At 44.8% G+C, this 16,938-nt stretch overlaps 1 protein-coding gene across 2 annotated transcripts in view; it reads left to right on the top strand.

Annotated features, from left to right (window-relative positions):
* ACTR3 (actin related protein 3) overlaps positions 1-5,820 on the top strand; it is a 32,412-nt gene extending 26,592 nt beyond the window's left edge. Inside the window, exons 8-12 of one of the 2 annotated variants that reach the window (XM_082312401.1) lie at positions 488-661; positions 1,449-1,541; positions 2,046-2,171; positions 3,987-4,070; positions 4,474-5,820. In XM_082312401.1, the coding sequence (XP_082168527.1) occupies positions 488-661; positions 1,449-1,541; positions 2,046-2,171; positions 3,987-4,070; positions 4,474-4,569 (573 nt within the window). In that variant the 3' untranslated portion in view covers positions 4,570-5,820. The remainder of the gene's footprint in view (positions 1-487; positions 662-1,448; positions 1,542-2,045; positions 2,172-3,986; positions 4,071-4,473) is intronic. The other variant, XM_082312400.1, reaches the window with a different exon arrangement.
* Positions 5,821-16,938: the final 11,118 nt, after the last annotated feature.

Genomic DNA, 16,938 nt, shown 5'->3' with positions numbered 1-16,938 from the left:
CTCCTTTATTATTATTATTATTGTAATATTCAGTAGGAAATGTTCTTGGTGGGATGTGCAATGTAAAGAGCCCTAATTACTCTTTTATTCTTTCTGAATGTTGATGTGTTCTTTTTTTGTAGTACAGAGCTATTCTGAAAGACATTCAGCTTAAAGTACACTTAAACCTGTTTCTATGGCAATTCAATATACTTTAGAACTCATTTCTCACCGTCGTAGAAGTTTAGAGGAAAAATAGATGAAAAGTAATTTAGCTCAGCAAGATACGCTGCTTTCAGTTCTGCACGGAAATGATTTGTAGTAGCAGAACCATTATCTAACCATATACAATAAATGTCAGTTCCGCCATTTTTGAGGCCTATTCTGTATCTGCCAATTTAAAACTCTTGTTCTTAAAGGTTGAAATTGCTACACCTTTTTAAAGTTCATACCATCTTCTCTGCTATATTTAAGAAGATACTTCTAACTGTACGTATTCAATTTTCAGGAACGCTTTAGTTATGTTTGCCCTGACTTAGTAAAAGAATTTAACAAGTATGACACGGATGGTACAAAGTGGATTAAGCAGTATACTGGAATTAATGCTATCTCAAAGAAAGAATTTACCATTGATGTTGGCTACGAGAGATTCCTGGGGCCAGAGATTTTCTTCCATCCTGAGGTAAGTTGATTTGAGTTGCCCACGCTTTTTGTTTTGGGTGCGTTTTAGATGATAGCATATAAATAGTATTTGCAAACTTTTAAAGAAGTGGTTATCCTGACTTATATTTCTCCTTATTTGTAAATAGATACCAGCTATTATTGTAAATCAACATGTTTTTGATTCTTGATTGCTAATAATCTTTATGCAAATTCAGGTTGACATCTAAACAAAACTATTTCAAACTTTTAAAGTAATTGGATTACTAAACCCATATTTTCTTCTTGCACTTTTTAATAGAATTTCCAGGCCTTACCACATTGTACCCTGTTTTCTTAGCTGTCTGTGGAGAAGTCAAGTTTCTAAATATTGTCATCTTGCCTTTATACCCTCAGGCTCTCTTCCAGTGTTGGGAAAAATTAAATGGGAATAAAGCTTTTTTTTTTTCTTTCTCCTTTTCCTCCCGCTGAATCCCTCTCTGCATTCTTCTGTTGCAGTTTTTTTCATGTTATGCTGTTTTGCTCTGGTGCTCAGCATCTGAGACGGGCATGTATTCGTTGACCTGTTATGGTTAACAAAAACTATCTAAAGGAATAGCTGGCAAAATAGATGCTTTATTTTTATTATTCTTTCAGACCTTTTATAAATGGCAGCAAAACTAGCTGACATAACTATTTCCATTATTAGTTTTCATGACATCTCTAGTATAATAGGATGATTCTTTCTCTTCCCCTTTTCTCTTTACCCCCTTTCCTTTGCAATATGTGGTCCTGCACATTGACTGGTCTGTTTCTATTCTTGTTTGTAGTTTGCTAATCCTGACTTTACGCAACCAATCTCAGAAGTAGTAGATGAAGTTATTCAGAATTGTCCCATTGATGTTAGACGTCCTCTGTATAAGGTCAGTAGCTATAATGAATGGTTTTAATACTTGTTTTAGAAGGATTGTGCTTTATATTGAAATACGTATTTGAAACTCTATTTAAAAACAAAAACAACAAAACACAAACCAAAACAACAAGATTAACCATTTTTCTAGAAACGAGTCCAGTACGCAGAAGGCTTTACATTGTTCACCCACACTTTTTTCAGAATGTGATGTTTCATTACTCAAACTCTTTTTTAAAAGAAAAAGAAATAAGGGAAACCTAAATCTGAGTGAAGGAAGTGAGATGTACTAAGATATAAATGGATTTTAAAGCACAGCCAATTTTAATGTGACAACCTCTTTGTGAATTCATATTCTGTCATGCTTAAGTGTTAGATAATTTAAAACTTAAAGCAAAAGCATACCTGTTAACTGTAACCTTAAAAACTATATTTAGATACTTAGAATTTAAGAACTGGGTAAAGTTGGAGACTTAGATTTTCAGAAGCAGTTAATAATTTTTGTTACTCAAAACAGAATATTGTCCTCTCTGGAGGCTCAACCATGTTCAGGGACTTTGGTCGCCGTTTACAGCGAGACTTGAAAAGGACTGTTGATGCCAGACTGAAACTTAGTGAAGAACTTAGTGGTGGCAGACTGAAGGTCAGTTCTTGTGGCTAATGCATTTAACAAGCATCTTTCTCTCCCTTGTTACCTGGAAAATGCGAAAATAACCTATTGCAATGATGTTCTTGTTTGTTGAAATGTCTTCATTTTCCTTTGAAGTTCTTATACGAATCTCTGAAAAGCTTCAATATTGTAGAGAATTGTAGAGTAGTATTGGAAAATATGATATAATCCTTTCACTGTGGGAAGCTGTAGTACTATTTCCCCTGGTACGCACTTGTGCTGCCTGTCCGTTATTATTGAACTGAATCAGTCTCCCCTAATGAAGGGGTGGGACTTTACGCCTCTTATGTGAAAGCAGTTGGTCACTCCCCAGTTTGTTGGTTTTTTTTTTTTGTTTAGTGCTTATTGATTAGTTGCAAATCATCGTCCTCAGTCTTTTGAACTTAATGAGAGAGATGGAGCAAGCTCGTTGTTGAGCCACGGGGGTAGTCAGGGGACTGGAGCATTTGTCCTGTGAAGAAAGGCTGAGGGAACTGGCTCGTTTAGAGAAGAGAAGGCGTTGGGAGTCCTGATAGCAGCCCCTCAGTATATGTGGGAAGATGATCGAGAAAGTGGGACCAGGCCCTTGACAGTGCTGAGTGACTGGCGCGTGGGAGACAACAGGTATAAATTGAAACAAAAGAGGTTCAGCTTGGATTAAAGGAAAAACTTTTCTGTTGTGGGGATAATCAGGCATTGGAACAGGCTGCACAGAGAGGTTGCGCAGTTATGTTCTTTCCACTTTTGACCTCTGATCAAACTTTTGCATTTTGTCTATTGTCCCTGCATATGTAGAAGATACCAGCAGAGAAAAAAAAATATTTTGTGTTTTTTCCTTTTAAGGCAAGAATGAGGTTGTTCTGCTCATTTATTTTTTTAGTAGTAGTCTAGCTAGATGAGCTCAAACAACTCTTAAAACCCCCAGTATAGCTTCATAATATGCCATGTAGACAACTCTGAAATTTCAGTTATATACAGTTTTCTGGTTCAAGTAACCTAGTTTATTCTTTGTTCTTACTAGACTTTTACCACTTGGTAAGGAAGGAGGATATGAATAAGGAAACTGATGTGATTCTTCCTTCTTCAGAGTACTAGGCATTGCAAGTAGTAACTGGCTTGAATTTTGCTAATCTATTACAAAATATTTTTAGATACTGTTTCAAATTGTCAGATTTCATCAGGTTGTACTGGAACTAACAAATTCCTTCTCTCTGAAACTGTTACGTACGCTGTCATTTTTGAAAGCACAAGTAAGGAAAGAAGGTTTGTGTGGATATGGAGGGAAAGGGGCTAACTGGAATGAGTGTTGTAGTTTTGAAAAGCATGACTGTGACTGTATTGGTCCTACAGAAACTTTCAATCAATCTGCAATGGATGCTTTGTTGAAATAATAGCATGAGACTTAAAAATTAACTTTCTGAAGTGTTTTTTTGAAAGGGGTAAGTAGTATGGATCTGTTCTTACAACTGCATAGATAAACAGTCCCTCAAGAAATTCAGCAGAAAATAGAACGTGGATAATTGGAGAGGAACACTGTGTTGGAGCTCTTGGGAGAAAATTGATGTGAATGCAAGTATCTCTTAATGGCTGAAAGTAGGTAACTGGCGATTTATAAGCAGCAGCTATTTCTTAGTCTGGGTTGTACAAGAGAGAATCTGATGCTCTAACTGTAAATTTACATACCCAGCATTTAGGGAAATGCTAATTTGTGAAAAGTGAGCTTGGAATATAGACTCTTTTTAAAAAATGTCCAATTTGTACCAGCAAAAATGACTTTTAATCTATTCCTCTTTTTTTTTCCTTTTATAGCCGAAGCCCATTGATGTACAAGTCATTACGCACCATATGCAAAGATACGCTGTTTGGTTTGGAGGATCAATGCTGGCTTCCACAGTAAGTTAGCTATAAAGCTGAGCATGTTTCAGTCATTCTGGGTATGCTTTTGGCGTTCTCATCTCTCCTTCACTTTATATTAAATGCAGTTGGAGGATTTCTGATAGGCTTTGGGTAGCAAATATACCCCCCTTGCCCCTTTTGGAGTTTTTTGCGTTAGACTTTAAAGATTTGAAAGAGCAAATGAAAGCTCATTTACAGCTTTGTGTGCGTTGTCAAACAGTGCATTTTAGTTTTGTGGCAAAATGCGTTGTTTGCATTGGTGTTTAGCCATGCTTGATGTAATTTCAGGACTTCCAAGTTATCCGTATTTGGTTTTTTCCATTTGCTACGTAAATGTTAATATTGTTCAGAGAAGGTGTACATACCATTGACTAATTTTTTCTCCTCCTTCCCTTTACAGCCTGAATTCTACCAAGTATGCCATACCAAAAAAGATTATGAAGAGATTGGTCCTAGCATCTGTCGTCACAACCCTGTGTTTGGAGTCATGTCTTAAAGCTGACCTCAGAGGGGTCAGGGATAGGGAGGTGGAGAGGAGGCGTCTTTCTGATTACTTGTTTGTCTGATGGCTGGTATTAAGATAACAAACATGACTTGACGATAAGAAAAAGACCAAACACAATGAAGCAGGATTATTTTAATAAATGTCTCAACATGCGGATGTAGTGGAAAGCCAAAATGATCACGTTTTTTCTTTAGATTGATTATTTGAACCTGTGCGTAACAAAACAAAAAAGTGGATTTTAGTTCTTTCTGTGCCCTGATTTTGTATATTAATGAACGCTCCAAGATTTGATGGGATTTGACGGTGTGTAGATAGTCAGCTCTCTAATGCTTCCGTTGTACCCTTTCATGGGTGCAATGCAGGAGCTTGTTTATATTTCATACTTTTTTATACTTTGAGGAAAAATACAAATTAAAGAAACTGTAATATTTGAGGAAAAAAAATTACCAGTGACCAACTTGAAAGTAAATTAAAAAAAAAAAGTCATGACTCATGCAACTAGTTCTTGCAAATCATGACCAGTCTAAATCCTGGGTTCCATACAATGCGAGTGCTTTTGGAACTGGGAAGCTAGTATCTTGGATTAACCGATGCCTGCTAGTGCTTTCTGATTACTTGGTGCATTTTCATACTATCTCTTGCTTTAAAAAAAAAAAAAAAAAGTAAAGACAAGACTGTTGGACCAGTATTGCAGTTCTGTAGTGTCATTTCTAATTAAAACCAAATAATCAGGTTATCAAAATTGGTGTATTTAAAGCCTAACACCATTCCAATAAAGGCACAAAATTTCTTTTTATGTTTGTGTCAGACTTGTTAATCTCATTACATGGGAAGCTGTGAGCATGGGTTCCTACGTATCCGCTATGGTTTTTGAAGAGTAAGATTGATCTGTAAGGTAGAGGTCACTATGTGCGTTGTGTAAACTGAAGTGTGAGCATTTTAGAACTGCAGTTTATATGTTCATCTAGATAGCACTTATCTGTATAAACCTAACATCTCCTCCGTTGTTAGGTTTATTCATCTACTTTGTTCTGTAACTTTTTTCTCCCCACTTTCTTTCAAGTGGTGGTATACAGGAGACAGCGTTGCGTTTTAAATCTCTGTGGTTTTTCTGCAAGAAAATACCATGTAGATAAAAATAAAGTTAAAACAATCTCTTTCTCATTCTTTCTAGGAAGAACGCTTCATATATTGAATTACTTACAATTTCTGTTAATATTTGATGAAAGAAAACTCCTCTTAGGCACTTCTGAACTCACAAATGTAGTTAAGGTTGTTTACATAGAAGACCACAAGAGGGAGATCTCTTGGTTTCTTCCGAGTTGTAAAGATGCCTCAGATCTTTTTCAGAGAAGCTTATCAAGTGCCAGAGCTTCTAGTTACTTCAAAGCATGATAAATGAGACTCCAAAACGAGGATAAATATGGGAAAGTATTTTTATAGCAAGCATTATAAAACTTCACATGCTGGGATCAAATAGAACCGTGGTGCAAACAAGAAAATGTTAAATAATTGTATTACGAAACTATATTATTAACATCTCCCTGTCAATGACACAGTTTTTGAGAGTTTTTCAAATAGCGGCTTTTTGAGTCATAAGTGCTGACTGATTCATGTGGTAAGAAAGACCGCTAGGCAAATATGTGTAAAATAAAGAAGTTAATTTAAGCTGTGCTTTTCCAACAGTCCTCTGGTTCTGCAGCTGGTTCTGTGTCATGCTCTAGTGACCAGATTGCCTGATACACTGTAATGGCCTGAAGGTAAGGCAGGGTTGTGTTGGTTTTTTTTTTTGTTTTGTTTTTTTTCCCCTCTAGAATGCAGAGTCTTAAAAATTCACTTGAAAAACTCAAAAAATTCCTGATAGATACATAGCGTAGTGAGGAAATGTGAAGAAAAGGAGTGAATGCCGGTTCCTGTCTCACACAGCTGTATGTGTGTCTCTAGGATTATGTGCAAAGATGCACGGAGTGTATAGGTATGGAGATAAACTCTTAGCTGAAGGACAGACGTGGTGCATATTCACTGAAGGTTGTACTGCAGCTAGTCCTGGGTGTAATGACAGCTCTGGTTTGTGGGTCTTCTGGAACTCCGATCGGACATGTTTTTCCCGTTTCCTTTCACTGTCCAGTTCGGCCTCTGTCGCTGGGGCGGTCGGTCGAACGGCGCCAGCAGAATTCAGCTGATGTGGAAGGAGCCCAGGGGATGGGAGCTGGGGTGCAGGAGCCGAGCGAGCGGTCGCGGATGATTCGGGGAGGCTCCGAGAGGCAGTGCGAGGGAGGGCCCCTTGAGCAAATCTGGTTTTGTACAGATCCCTTATAGGCTGTTGGTGATTGAGATGCCCTGGGCTTGGGTGCTGGGTGGATCTGCTCTGCAAAGAGCTGTCTGGATTAGAGAGTGGTGGCAACCAAATATTCAGAATTTGGCCATTTTTTCAGCAGCTGGGCTCTTGTAGGAGAGGAGAAGCGGGAATAGGAAAAAACCAGGCTGCACCAGGAGGGGCTGGTGTCCCGCAGACTTGCTGCTTCAGGCAGGTCTGCTGGGTTGGTGTTTTACAGGAATAGGCGCTGGCTAGCGGCGGGGAGCCCTCTAGAGCTGGGCTGCGTGTCCGGCTCAGTCGTAACTGGATTACCAAGTAGCTTGTGTGTCAAGGAGACAAGCCAGCTCGTATATGAGCTTTTTCATGGGAGGAAGAGTTGACATTTCAGTGTGCAAGCTGTCAGGCTGAGAGCAGGAGTCGCTGTGGAGTGTAAGATAGGATGGGTTTTGTGTTCCAGCTGTATTCAATGGGGGAACTGCAGGTGCTGCCAGGGTTTTCATGATTAATTTGGTATGTTCAGGAGTAAGGCCAGGAGGTTTTTTTCCTAGGCTTGAGGGATACATGCTGCCAAAACTGAATAAAAATAGCTAAGCAGCCCAGGACGGTGTGGTTGGAGGCACCTCCCGCACCAAACTCTTGATCCTGTGTACAGAACTAGAAATCTCATGCTCCAAAGAGACGCTGTGTTGTCTCGGTGTTGTCTCGCCATCACCGATGGCCTCGGCTCCCAGAAGAGGCGGTAGCACATGTGCCCTAAGTGCTGCTGAGCAGCTCATACGTTGTCTGACTTGCTCAGGTGAGACGTGGACAATTTTATCTAGCTACCTGCACATTAATTACAAAATCAGGGATGTGGGAGCTTAGTCTTTTGTGGTACTTGCTTGTTCCAATGCGTGTTCATCTTCCCGTGGCTTCAAGAAAGTCGCTTTAAACTTCTATTAGTTGTGTGCAGAAGAGAAAGGAGAGGACAGTACCCCTACCCTTACACAACGCTCGTTTTCTTGTAGCTGTAATTTAAAATGATGTTAAGCTTCTCATAGAATGAAATAAGTGGGAGTTTTTTTGCAATGTGTTTTCTATTTTTTTTTTTTTAATATGGTAGAGATCATTTTGGAGAAGGTGTACAGCCATGGCTGACTTCTGGTGTGTTAGGGAACTAAAAAATCTATGAGCAGCTCCCATTAATGACTTAGACTGAACAGAGTCGTCAAAACACGCCAGATATAATACTGAATTACGGTCGCGTGTGCTGAGAATAACTTTGGGAATGGTTCCCATCAGCGTTCTGCACCTGCAACGCCGGGTTGGAGTCCGAGCTGCCGTTGCTGGTGAGGCCTGTGGGCAGGTCATCCCGGGATCGCGTAAAGCGGGCGCCGTACGGTGTGAATAAAAGGCAATTTCAGAAAAGCCATCTGCTCTCCTTAAACTTGTACCTCCCGTTGTTCTGTGCTGGGTTGGGTTTAAAGCGTCCAAAAGGTTAATTGCGAAGGCAAGTGTATTTTAAAAAAAAAAAAAAAAAAAAAGGTTAGAATTAAATGATATTTTTTCTTCTCCTAATGCTCATTATCAGGGAGGTTACATAAAGAAGGCAATTACAATTTGTACCCATGTACAAATTTAGCGTGGTTCCCCCCCCCCCCCCCCCCCTTTTGGTTTCAAAATCCTGTTGTGTTGGCAATTAACATCCCAAGCATACACAAAATCCTTTCCCTAATCTCTCCATGTTTCTTTGACAACGTGCACGTGGCTAACCCGGCCGGGATGTAACCCCTTCCCCTCCCAGCACTGAGCGTGGGCCGCGGCGGGCGGCCGAGCTGCCCGGCCGGCAGCGTCCAAAGTGCACGGGTAGAAACGGGAGGTGGCAAAAACCCACGTGGGTGTTTCTTCTTGTTCATAAACGTACCGCAAAGGCACGACATGTGTTGTGTCATGGAGGATTTAACGGGACTGGTGTTGCAGAGCAGCATATGGGAGAGTCCTGCTTTTATTGTCCTGGCGGCTGCCGGTGACCTGGAGCAGTGCTGTTCCTGCACAGACAGTTGCAAGGAGCACTGAAAACTTGCAGGCTGCTCTCCAGCAGTTTTGATTTATTCCACTAGACAAAGCGGGACTCCAGGTTTAATTGGCTCGGTGTGGTTAAAAGCTTGTGTTTTCACACAGCTGAACTTAGAATAAATCAAAGGTGACTGCCGAGTCACTTCAGGCTCATCTCTTCATTTTGTGAAAACACTTGTGACCAGCCATTAAGGTACTGTCGGGATGAATGAGTTATTCCTGCTGCCAGCTGGCGGGATAGCACCGTTCAAGCTTACGGCCTGACAGCCATGGCCTTAGGTGGGCAAAACTTTTTTTCCAAACTTTTGTAGCAGTAAAATTAAGAGAAATACTTTAGCTGTTAGCATCACTTAACTGATTTCCCCTGCCCCCCAAAGTAGCCAATGATGTAGGTAGCAATTCTGTAGTCCAGATTTCATTTCTGACTTAAGTATTGCACAAAGCTCGAATAATCGGCTCTAAGTGCCACTCACCCTCCCTGTTTTCGTATAAGCCTTCGTGTTTTAAACAGGAGCTGGGCAGCTCTGTGCTGTGTGGATATTGCAGATGCCTCGTTCATCTCTCAAAGTTTTTACCAAAACCGCGATGACCGAAGGCATGGCCTGGCCTGGGCTGGGCTGGCTGTAGCTGTGCCTCGCTCGCATGAGACGCGATGCCCTGTGTGTTTGGGCATCTTGCTCAGTTCTGAATCCCTGTACCAGCAGATAGGTGGCAATTTCTGGAACTTTGCTTTTTCCTCTACTGTATAGATTGTATAAATTTTCTGGTAATTGTAGTGTGCATTACATATAAATGTCTTTCATAAGTGGCATTACTGCAACTGGCAGACGCCCTTCTGCATCTCTCCTGAAGCCGGACAAGAGGGAGACCTGTGAGTAATGTTTTGGATGAAGGTTCAAGACGTTTCCTGGGTTTTCTGTTTTACCACAGTAGTTTGGAAAGCCACGTTGTCCGCTCTGATTCACAGTAATGTGCAGAGTGGCTGCAGTTTTTTCCCAAACTTGCAGGATTTTTAGTGTAAATGTATTTAATGCTGGGGAGATACCCAGAGAATACAACAGCAATGAGTTTATAGGAACCACAGATGTAGTGCTTGATATACAAGATGTAATACTGATGTGGTTGAGAAAAGAAAAAAAAAATCGAGGTTTTCTGGTTTTGTTCATTTTTTTCTTCTTCTTCTCATGAATTAAAAGAACGATCAGGCAAGATGTATCGTTGGAAAGACAGACCAGCACAGAAGCAGCCATTTTCACTTCTCCAAAGCCCAGAAGATGCCCTGCTTCACGGACATCCAGGACAAATCTTTTTTAACATCTCGTTGAAGTTGTTCCAATTTTATAAATGACTGTTAACTGGAGCCGGGGCTTAAATGCATGTCTCCTTCCCAGCTAAATGCCCTGGCTACTAAACTATATGACAAGTTTTCTCCCTGGTCCTGTTGTTTGGGTGACTAATCGTGGGAGAAATCTTACACCTCCCGATTCGGAGCCCAGGCTTGCATCTCCCTTGGTTTTGAAGGGGTGATGAATCCCTCTTCACGGCTGACCTGGGGGACCAGCTGCTCCTTCGGCCCTTCCCCGGCCGGCTGGGGCAGGCACCTCCCTGCTGCGCTCATGGCCGTGGGGGGCCTCAGCCTGGCACTGCCGACGGGGAGGGGAGAACCTGGGCAGGGCCTCGGGCACCCCAATTCCTCTGTGGGGCAGCATCTAAAAACTCAGGAGTGTGAGAGCGTAACAACCCACAGCTACTCCATTCACCGCTGCAGTCGCTCCTCTGTCAAGGCACGAAACACCCCGATGGTGGGAGCAGCTCTCCCTGTGTCTGCCGCTGGTACGCGGGGCTCGACCCCCCTTCCTGAGCTGCAGAGCCCCGGTAGATCTCCTCCTGCTTGCACAGCTGGACCCTGCTGCTCCTGCGCCCTGCCAGCTACCCTCGGCCTCCGCGGGTCGCATACGCAGGGTGCTGCCTCGCTCCCGTAAAGCGCTGCTGGAAATTGGGTGTTTGAGCAAGTCCCGCCAGCCTCTGCTGGAGACCTTGCTGAAGCCTTGGCGTGTCTGCGCCGTTCGTCGTTGGGACGGTTTAGTGCCTTTTACTTGTTGAAATATTCCAAGCATAGGGAGGTTCAAGGTTTAGATAAACATGGAGGTCAGATTACAATAAGACATCCTCCTGATCTCCTTTCAGATGGAAATCCCGCAGACCTGGGCTCAGTGCTCTGCAGCAGTGTGGAGTTATTGTATCTTAGGAGAGGAATTTTTGATGTACTACTGTCTAAAGTTTAGTGATTCAAGGCGATGACAGTCTGGCTCTTCTGAAGATGATGTTTTTCCTGAGCTGTGCTCTGTTCCCAGGGGAGGAGGAGTTTCTAAATTGGCTTTAGTTGGGAAGGGAAAAATGCACCCAGGTGCGCAGCTCTGTGTACCCAGGCAGGCGTACCAGAAGCCCCCCATCCCTCCCTTGTGGCAGAGCCCGGAGGCTGGGCGCTGCTGCCCACGGCGCGGCGAGGGCTCTGTCAGCATTGGCTCTGGGCTGAGATGAAAACCCCTGAACCCTCCATCCGGCAGGGTGCTGATTAGTTTTGGTTTGGTTTTATTGCTTTTTTCCAACTTCCAGACTTTGGGATTTAGCCGGACCCTGTTAACAGTGAAAAATAACAAAAGTTGTGCCCCAAAGAATAATAACTGACAAATAACAAATATGAAGCATCTGGTAAAACTCCAAGGAAGCCAGAAAATAAGGAAGATGCAGGAGTCTGTTATGCAGATTCACTGCTGAAACACCGTGGGGATGAGAGGTGGGCAACTGGCCTCGTGGCTGCGCTCAAATGTATATTTACTAGTTATAGTATAGCTGTCTGAGGAGGCTTTGCCTGGCGCGAGTTTGCAGGCACGATGCAGTCAGGGTTTCACACTTAGCCACGGGATGGCACTTTCCCACAAGAAATCCTGCATCGCTGCAGCCTGGAAAAGCCTTTGGTACAATCTGCCTGGAAAAAAGCATCTAACTGAAAGCATCTGATGGCAAACCTTCATGGAAAGGCAGATGCCTTCTAGTCACATCGAAGTGAGGAAGATGAGAGCCTTGTGATCCTATTTGGAGCCAATAAATCAGTGTCTCCCTGCAGATGTGCGCGCTCGGATGCCAGCAAGATGCTCCAGCCAACAGAAGCGGTGTGAGATTACCTACAGACCCTGAGCTGGACCGAGTCCCTCAGCGCAGGGGGTGTCAGAGACGCGTTGGAGGGGAATCAACGTATGGGGAGATGTCACGTGCAGTACGTGAAGCCGCTTCAGGAGATAACTATGAGGAGGGTTTTGTACTCTCGTTGCAATTCACTTCTGAATTAGTTCAACCTTTCCTTGCGCCTGGTCGTAGGGAGCACACAGGAGCCTGGGGATGCTGTGGGCAATGCCGATGTCTTGTAAGACCTGATGCACCCACAAGCAGAGATAAAGCTGGGCAGAGCTCTGCTCTGTCGGTCTTGATAGAGATTTGTTGTAACTAGGTGCCATTAGCGTGTTGTACTTGTCATCCACAAAGTGTAGATAATGATAATATTACCCTACTGTGATGATACTTACCGCACAGATGTCACAGCATTGTTGTCAGTATGGCTCGTCAGGTGTTTCTGAGCAAAATGTGCTTTTACCTGAGAGTTGGTTTGTAAAAGAGGAATGTTTTTGAAGAAGTTTACCATCAGCACGATGTTTTCATCCGGAAGGTTTCTCTGGTGCTCAAATTTCCTGCCAGCGTCCATCCCCAGCGCAGCCCCTGGCCTGGGGTTAGATCCTGACCCCATGCTGCTTCATCCAGGCTGACGAGCAACGGCGGGGAACCTGTCATTTCTACTGTTGTTCTGGTTCTGACTAAATATCTTCTCTGAATGCCTGAGAAGTTTTGTGGGGCAGCTGTGAGGCTTCCCAGGTTTGCACAGGCTGCAGAGAGCCTGCCATGGGTGGGAAGCCCCACGCTAGCCCGCAGGCAGGGTGGGGTGCTCAAGCCCTGGGGCAGGTGGGCAACAGGGACAGGGCTGAGCCTCCCCCAAATGCAAACAGCATGCTGCGGCGTAAATGCGTCCAAACTGCGCCTGCCTAAGCCAGGTCAGTTATTTTTGCTGGAGAGGACGTTGTGAGTGGGATGGGTAGGTATCTCCCTGCCCGTTGCTTTTGAATCCGTTCTAGTCTCTTGCTGCTGTAGCTGCTGCAGCTGCTGCGAAGCCACAGCTAAACCTCACGCTCCTGGTGGGTGCAGGGAGGTGACATGGCAAGGGGGAGCCGGAGCTGGTGGCCCCCGCGCAGCTGAGCTTGCCCAGCTGTGGTCACACGAGCCTGGGAGCCAACCCACAGCAGAGGCAATGGCAGCGCAGGGGAGGGCAGGAGGGTCAGAGGTCTGCAAAAATACGTTAGGAGTTGCTCAACAAGAAATGCGGCATTAAGGAGCCACATGCCAAGAGAGCCCTCACCCTGCAGCCCTCTTTTGGGGAGCTGAGCCATAACCAGGCTGTTTTGGTGTCGTCGCAGTGCTGAGCCCAAGCAGCCGCCCTGGAAGTGGTCCTGGGCTGGGGCTGGGCCTTTTGCCTTTAATGGACCTCTGAGTATTTTTAGAACTCCTCTAATTATTGCCTAATGCACTTTGATTTTATCAAAAGTCGCGACCTGACGACCTTCTGCTCCTCTCTCACCTCCATTAACTCATCTGACTTACGAAATGTCAAACGTGGTTTATTTGCCAAACTGTGCAGGCTGACAGCAAGGTTCAAAACTGGAAAATACACCTTCCCTCAGCTACAAAGCGTGTTGAGGTGGGGTATGATTTTGCTACGTCTGTGCCATCACATCTGACGGATTGTCCTTCTGCTCCCCTTTGCCCTGCTCGCCCTGCGGGTCCTCCTGCAGGACACAGCTCGCTGCAGCACCCTGGAAGTTGCTGAAATTTGTCAAAGCGAGATGAACGGGGGCCTGTCTCTAAGGTTAGGGCGAGAGAGTGCCTGACGCCTCGGGAGCTGAGCCGGAGCGGATGAACGCGGGTTATGGAGTGGGCGAACAGGAGCTGCAGGGATGTGGTGCCGACAAAGCTGCATCCCGTGGCGCAGCCCGTGCCCTTCCCCAGGTGATGGCGGTGGTTCTGGGTGCCCACAGGGGTTTCTCTGGTGGGCTCGGCCACTTGGTAATTCAGGTCCTCGCTGCACGGACATGCTGCACTGGCAAAAGCGACTGAGCTTGTGCATTGGGGAACTGCGGTAACAGCAGCTCTCTGCTGGCACAAATACTGCCCTTTAAATACCTACAGTCCCTCACTCCCTCTCCTCCTGTTGTACCTAGGGACAGGCTTTCTCATTTATCGTCTTTGCCCTACAGAGCTAAATAGGTCAAAATTAATGATCGAAGGGATGACTGGAGACGATGCTCCACAACCTGTGGGGTCAATGTCTCATTTTGTAGCACTCTGCAAATGCTTTCCTCTGTGTTTTTCTTTTTTTTCCTTTTCCCCATGTGCCCATCAGTCCCTTAACAAGTGGGGTGTGTTTGCTGTGGCAATGGCACCACAGCTGAGCGCCAGGCTGAGAAACCGGAGATGGTGCAGAGGACCGGGGGGCTCTGTGCCATTTGTGGTGAGGTCCAGGCCACGGCCACCGGCCAGGCACGCTGGCTGTGTGCAGCGTTCCTCTTCACGCCTGCTCCACAGCTCCTATCCCGGCTGAAAACCCTGCTGGATAGCAGGGCTACTTAAATACTTTCTCCAGGTAATGGCTGTCAGAGACCACATGCTGTGACCCAGTCCAACCCTAATGAGAAATGCAGCAGAGGCTTTTCCAGCCTCTAAAACACAGAGAAACTGAATGACATACCGTTTTCCAGTGCCCTGAAAGTTTAAGAAAGTTGTAAATAGGTGCGTTAGAAGGACAGATAAAATACACCTAGAACTTGTGTAGACAGAGAGGTTGGGATGCAGTAAAATGGGATTTAAATTGACAGCCCCACAGCTCCAGTGCTCCCTGTTTGGCGTGGCAGCCAGGGTTTCCACAGCCCCTGTGGGCACCCCGGCCCCCCTGGCTTTCACCTGAAAGGTTAATTATCCTTTAAATGGGAAATCTACTTGGCCCCGGCAGTGTTTGTTGGGCAGTTCAAGCAAGGTTAAGAAGTTGGAAGGAATGATTGCCACTGGGAAGAAGGGACAGCTTTACTCGCTCTCTCCTCAGCCCATCCGAGCATCTCGCCTGCCAGCTTTTGTGACCACCTACATGCTTTCTGCTATGTATGCAGGCTGCTGGTCCTTAGGAGTGGCATTGAATTTTGGTAAATAAGTAGCTGAGTAACAATTTATTGTTTCACACAATGGTTGTTCTTTAGGACAGGTAGGTGTTAGGAACTCACTTAAGTGAGCTGGAATAGCTTAAATAAAAACTGAGGAATATTGACTGGAAAAAAAAGTTGCTGTTAAAAGTTTCATTAAAAACCCACTGGAAACCTGAATTTTTTGGGGAGAAAACACTTGCACCTATCTGATTCTATCTGCAGGATTTTTCTCTCGATGGTGGGCAGCGCTGGCTGCTCCCGGCAGACTCAGCCCTGATCTCGGCGGAGGCGGCCCTGCCGATGCAGCGGGACCGTGGGCTGTGCGGCTGCCGCCGGTCCCCTGAGCCTCCTCGGCAGCGGGACCCCTGCCTACCCGCTCATGCGGCTAAAGCAAAAAAGTCATGAAAGTCAATTTGCCTCTTTATTTGCTCTTTTTTTCTCAAGGAAAAATTATTTTATTGTTTCTATAGTTGGAAAACTTCAGGGGAATTAATGAAAATGCAGGGTTTTTTTTCAAAGGGTGGTGTCTGTGCAAACTGCTAGCCAAGGAAGGGGCACTTAAAAGGATTTTTAAGGTGCCAGCTGAGCAATCAGTTTGGGTTCGGCTGGAGGGGCAGCAGCACACCCCAGGAGCTGGAGACTCTCTGTAGGTGACACTTACCCCCTGCATCCAGGGCAGAGACAACCCCTCTCTTTCGGCAGAGTTGATGGGAGCCCCCAGGATCTTCTCTTTTCACCTTTAAGCTCTGATTTACATTGAATACTGGTTAATTTGTTCTGTTTTTTTCCTTGCTTAGCTCAGGAATAACTTCACGTATTTTGGTTTGGGTGTGTTTGAGCAGTGGAGAAGAGGGGGACTGGGAATTCCCAGAGGCCGTCCTGAGGGGGGAAACAAATGCCTAGACGTAAAGAGGGAGGTAGTAACGGTACAGCGGCCCCTGCTCACCACGATTGGGATGGTAGATCAAGAAAGGCACTTTTCCAATACCTGAGAAACGATCAATACCTGCTGAGGAAGCAGAAGGCAGGGGCTGCGCGGCCGGGAGACTCCTCGCTCCAAACTGCATGCGTCAAGCTTTCCGACAGCGCGTTAGCGTGGCACCGCCGGCCTGGCCCGGTGACGTCCATCACCTTCCACCCTCTCGGCCACCGCTTCGCTATCAAGATCCAGAGCCACCTTCTTGGGGCTTTTGCCTTTTCCACTGCAGTGAGATTATACCTAGAGGTGTCAGTATTTCAGCAGGGGAATGGTGCTCGACACTTCACACAGGGAATAAAAAGGGAGTAAGAGAGTATGAAAAAGAGGCAACTGCAAAGATATAAAAACTGAATTAAGTTTTTATGTAGTACTTGTATTCATCTTAATAACAGCTTTGGCTTGCGTCTGGAATAGCATGCTGGCTTAAGTGAGCATATAAAATGTGTGTGTTAACTAGGTAAACAAAACTGACTTTTCAATATTGTCCGTATGTCGATATGAAAACAAAACTGCATACAGGCAGTATTGAAGTGAAAGGACACTTTGCTGATTCATGGCTGGATCACACACCATGAAACTCATCATGCATTTTAGACTTTAGATAGCAGTGACTCTAACAACTCTATATTTTCCCTTTTAAATTAAAAAATTAAGCTATTATGGAAAAGACCATTAAACAGCCAGGTCTTTCCATGATGAGCGTGAGTCTT

The sequence above is a fragment of the Platalea leucorodia genome, assembly GCF_965183815.1.
Source record: "Platalea leucorodia genome assembly, chromosome: 5".
NCBI lineage: Eukaryota > Metazoa > Chordata > Aves > Pelecaniformes > Threskiornithidae > Platalea > Platalea leucorodia.
Note: the sequence above shows the minus strand (reverse complement) of the source record. Positions and strands in the feature narration are given on the sequence as shown.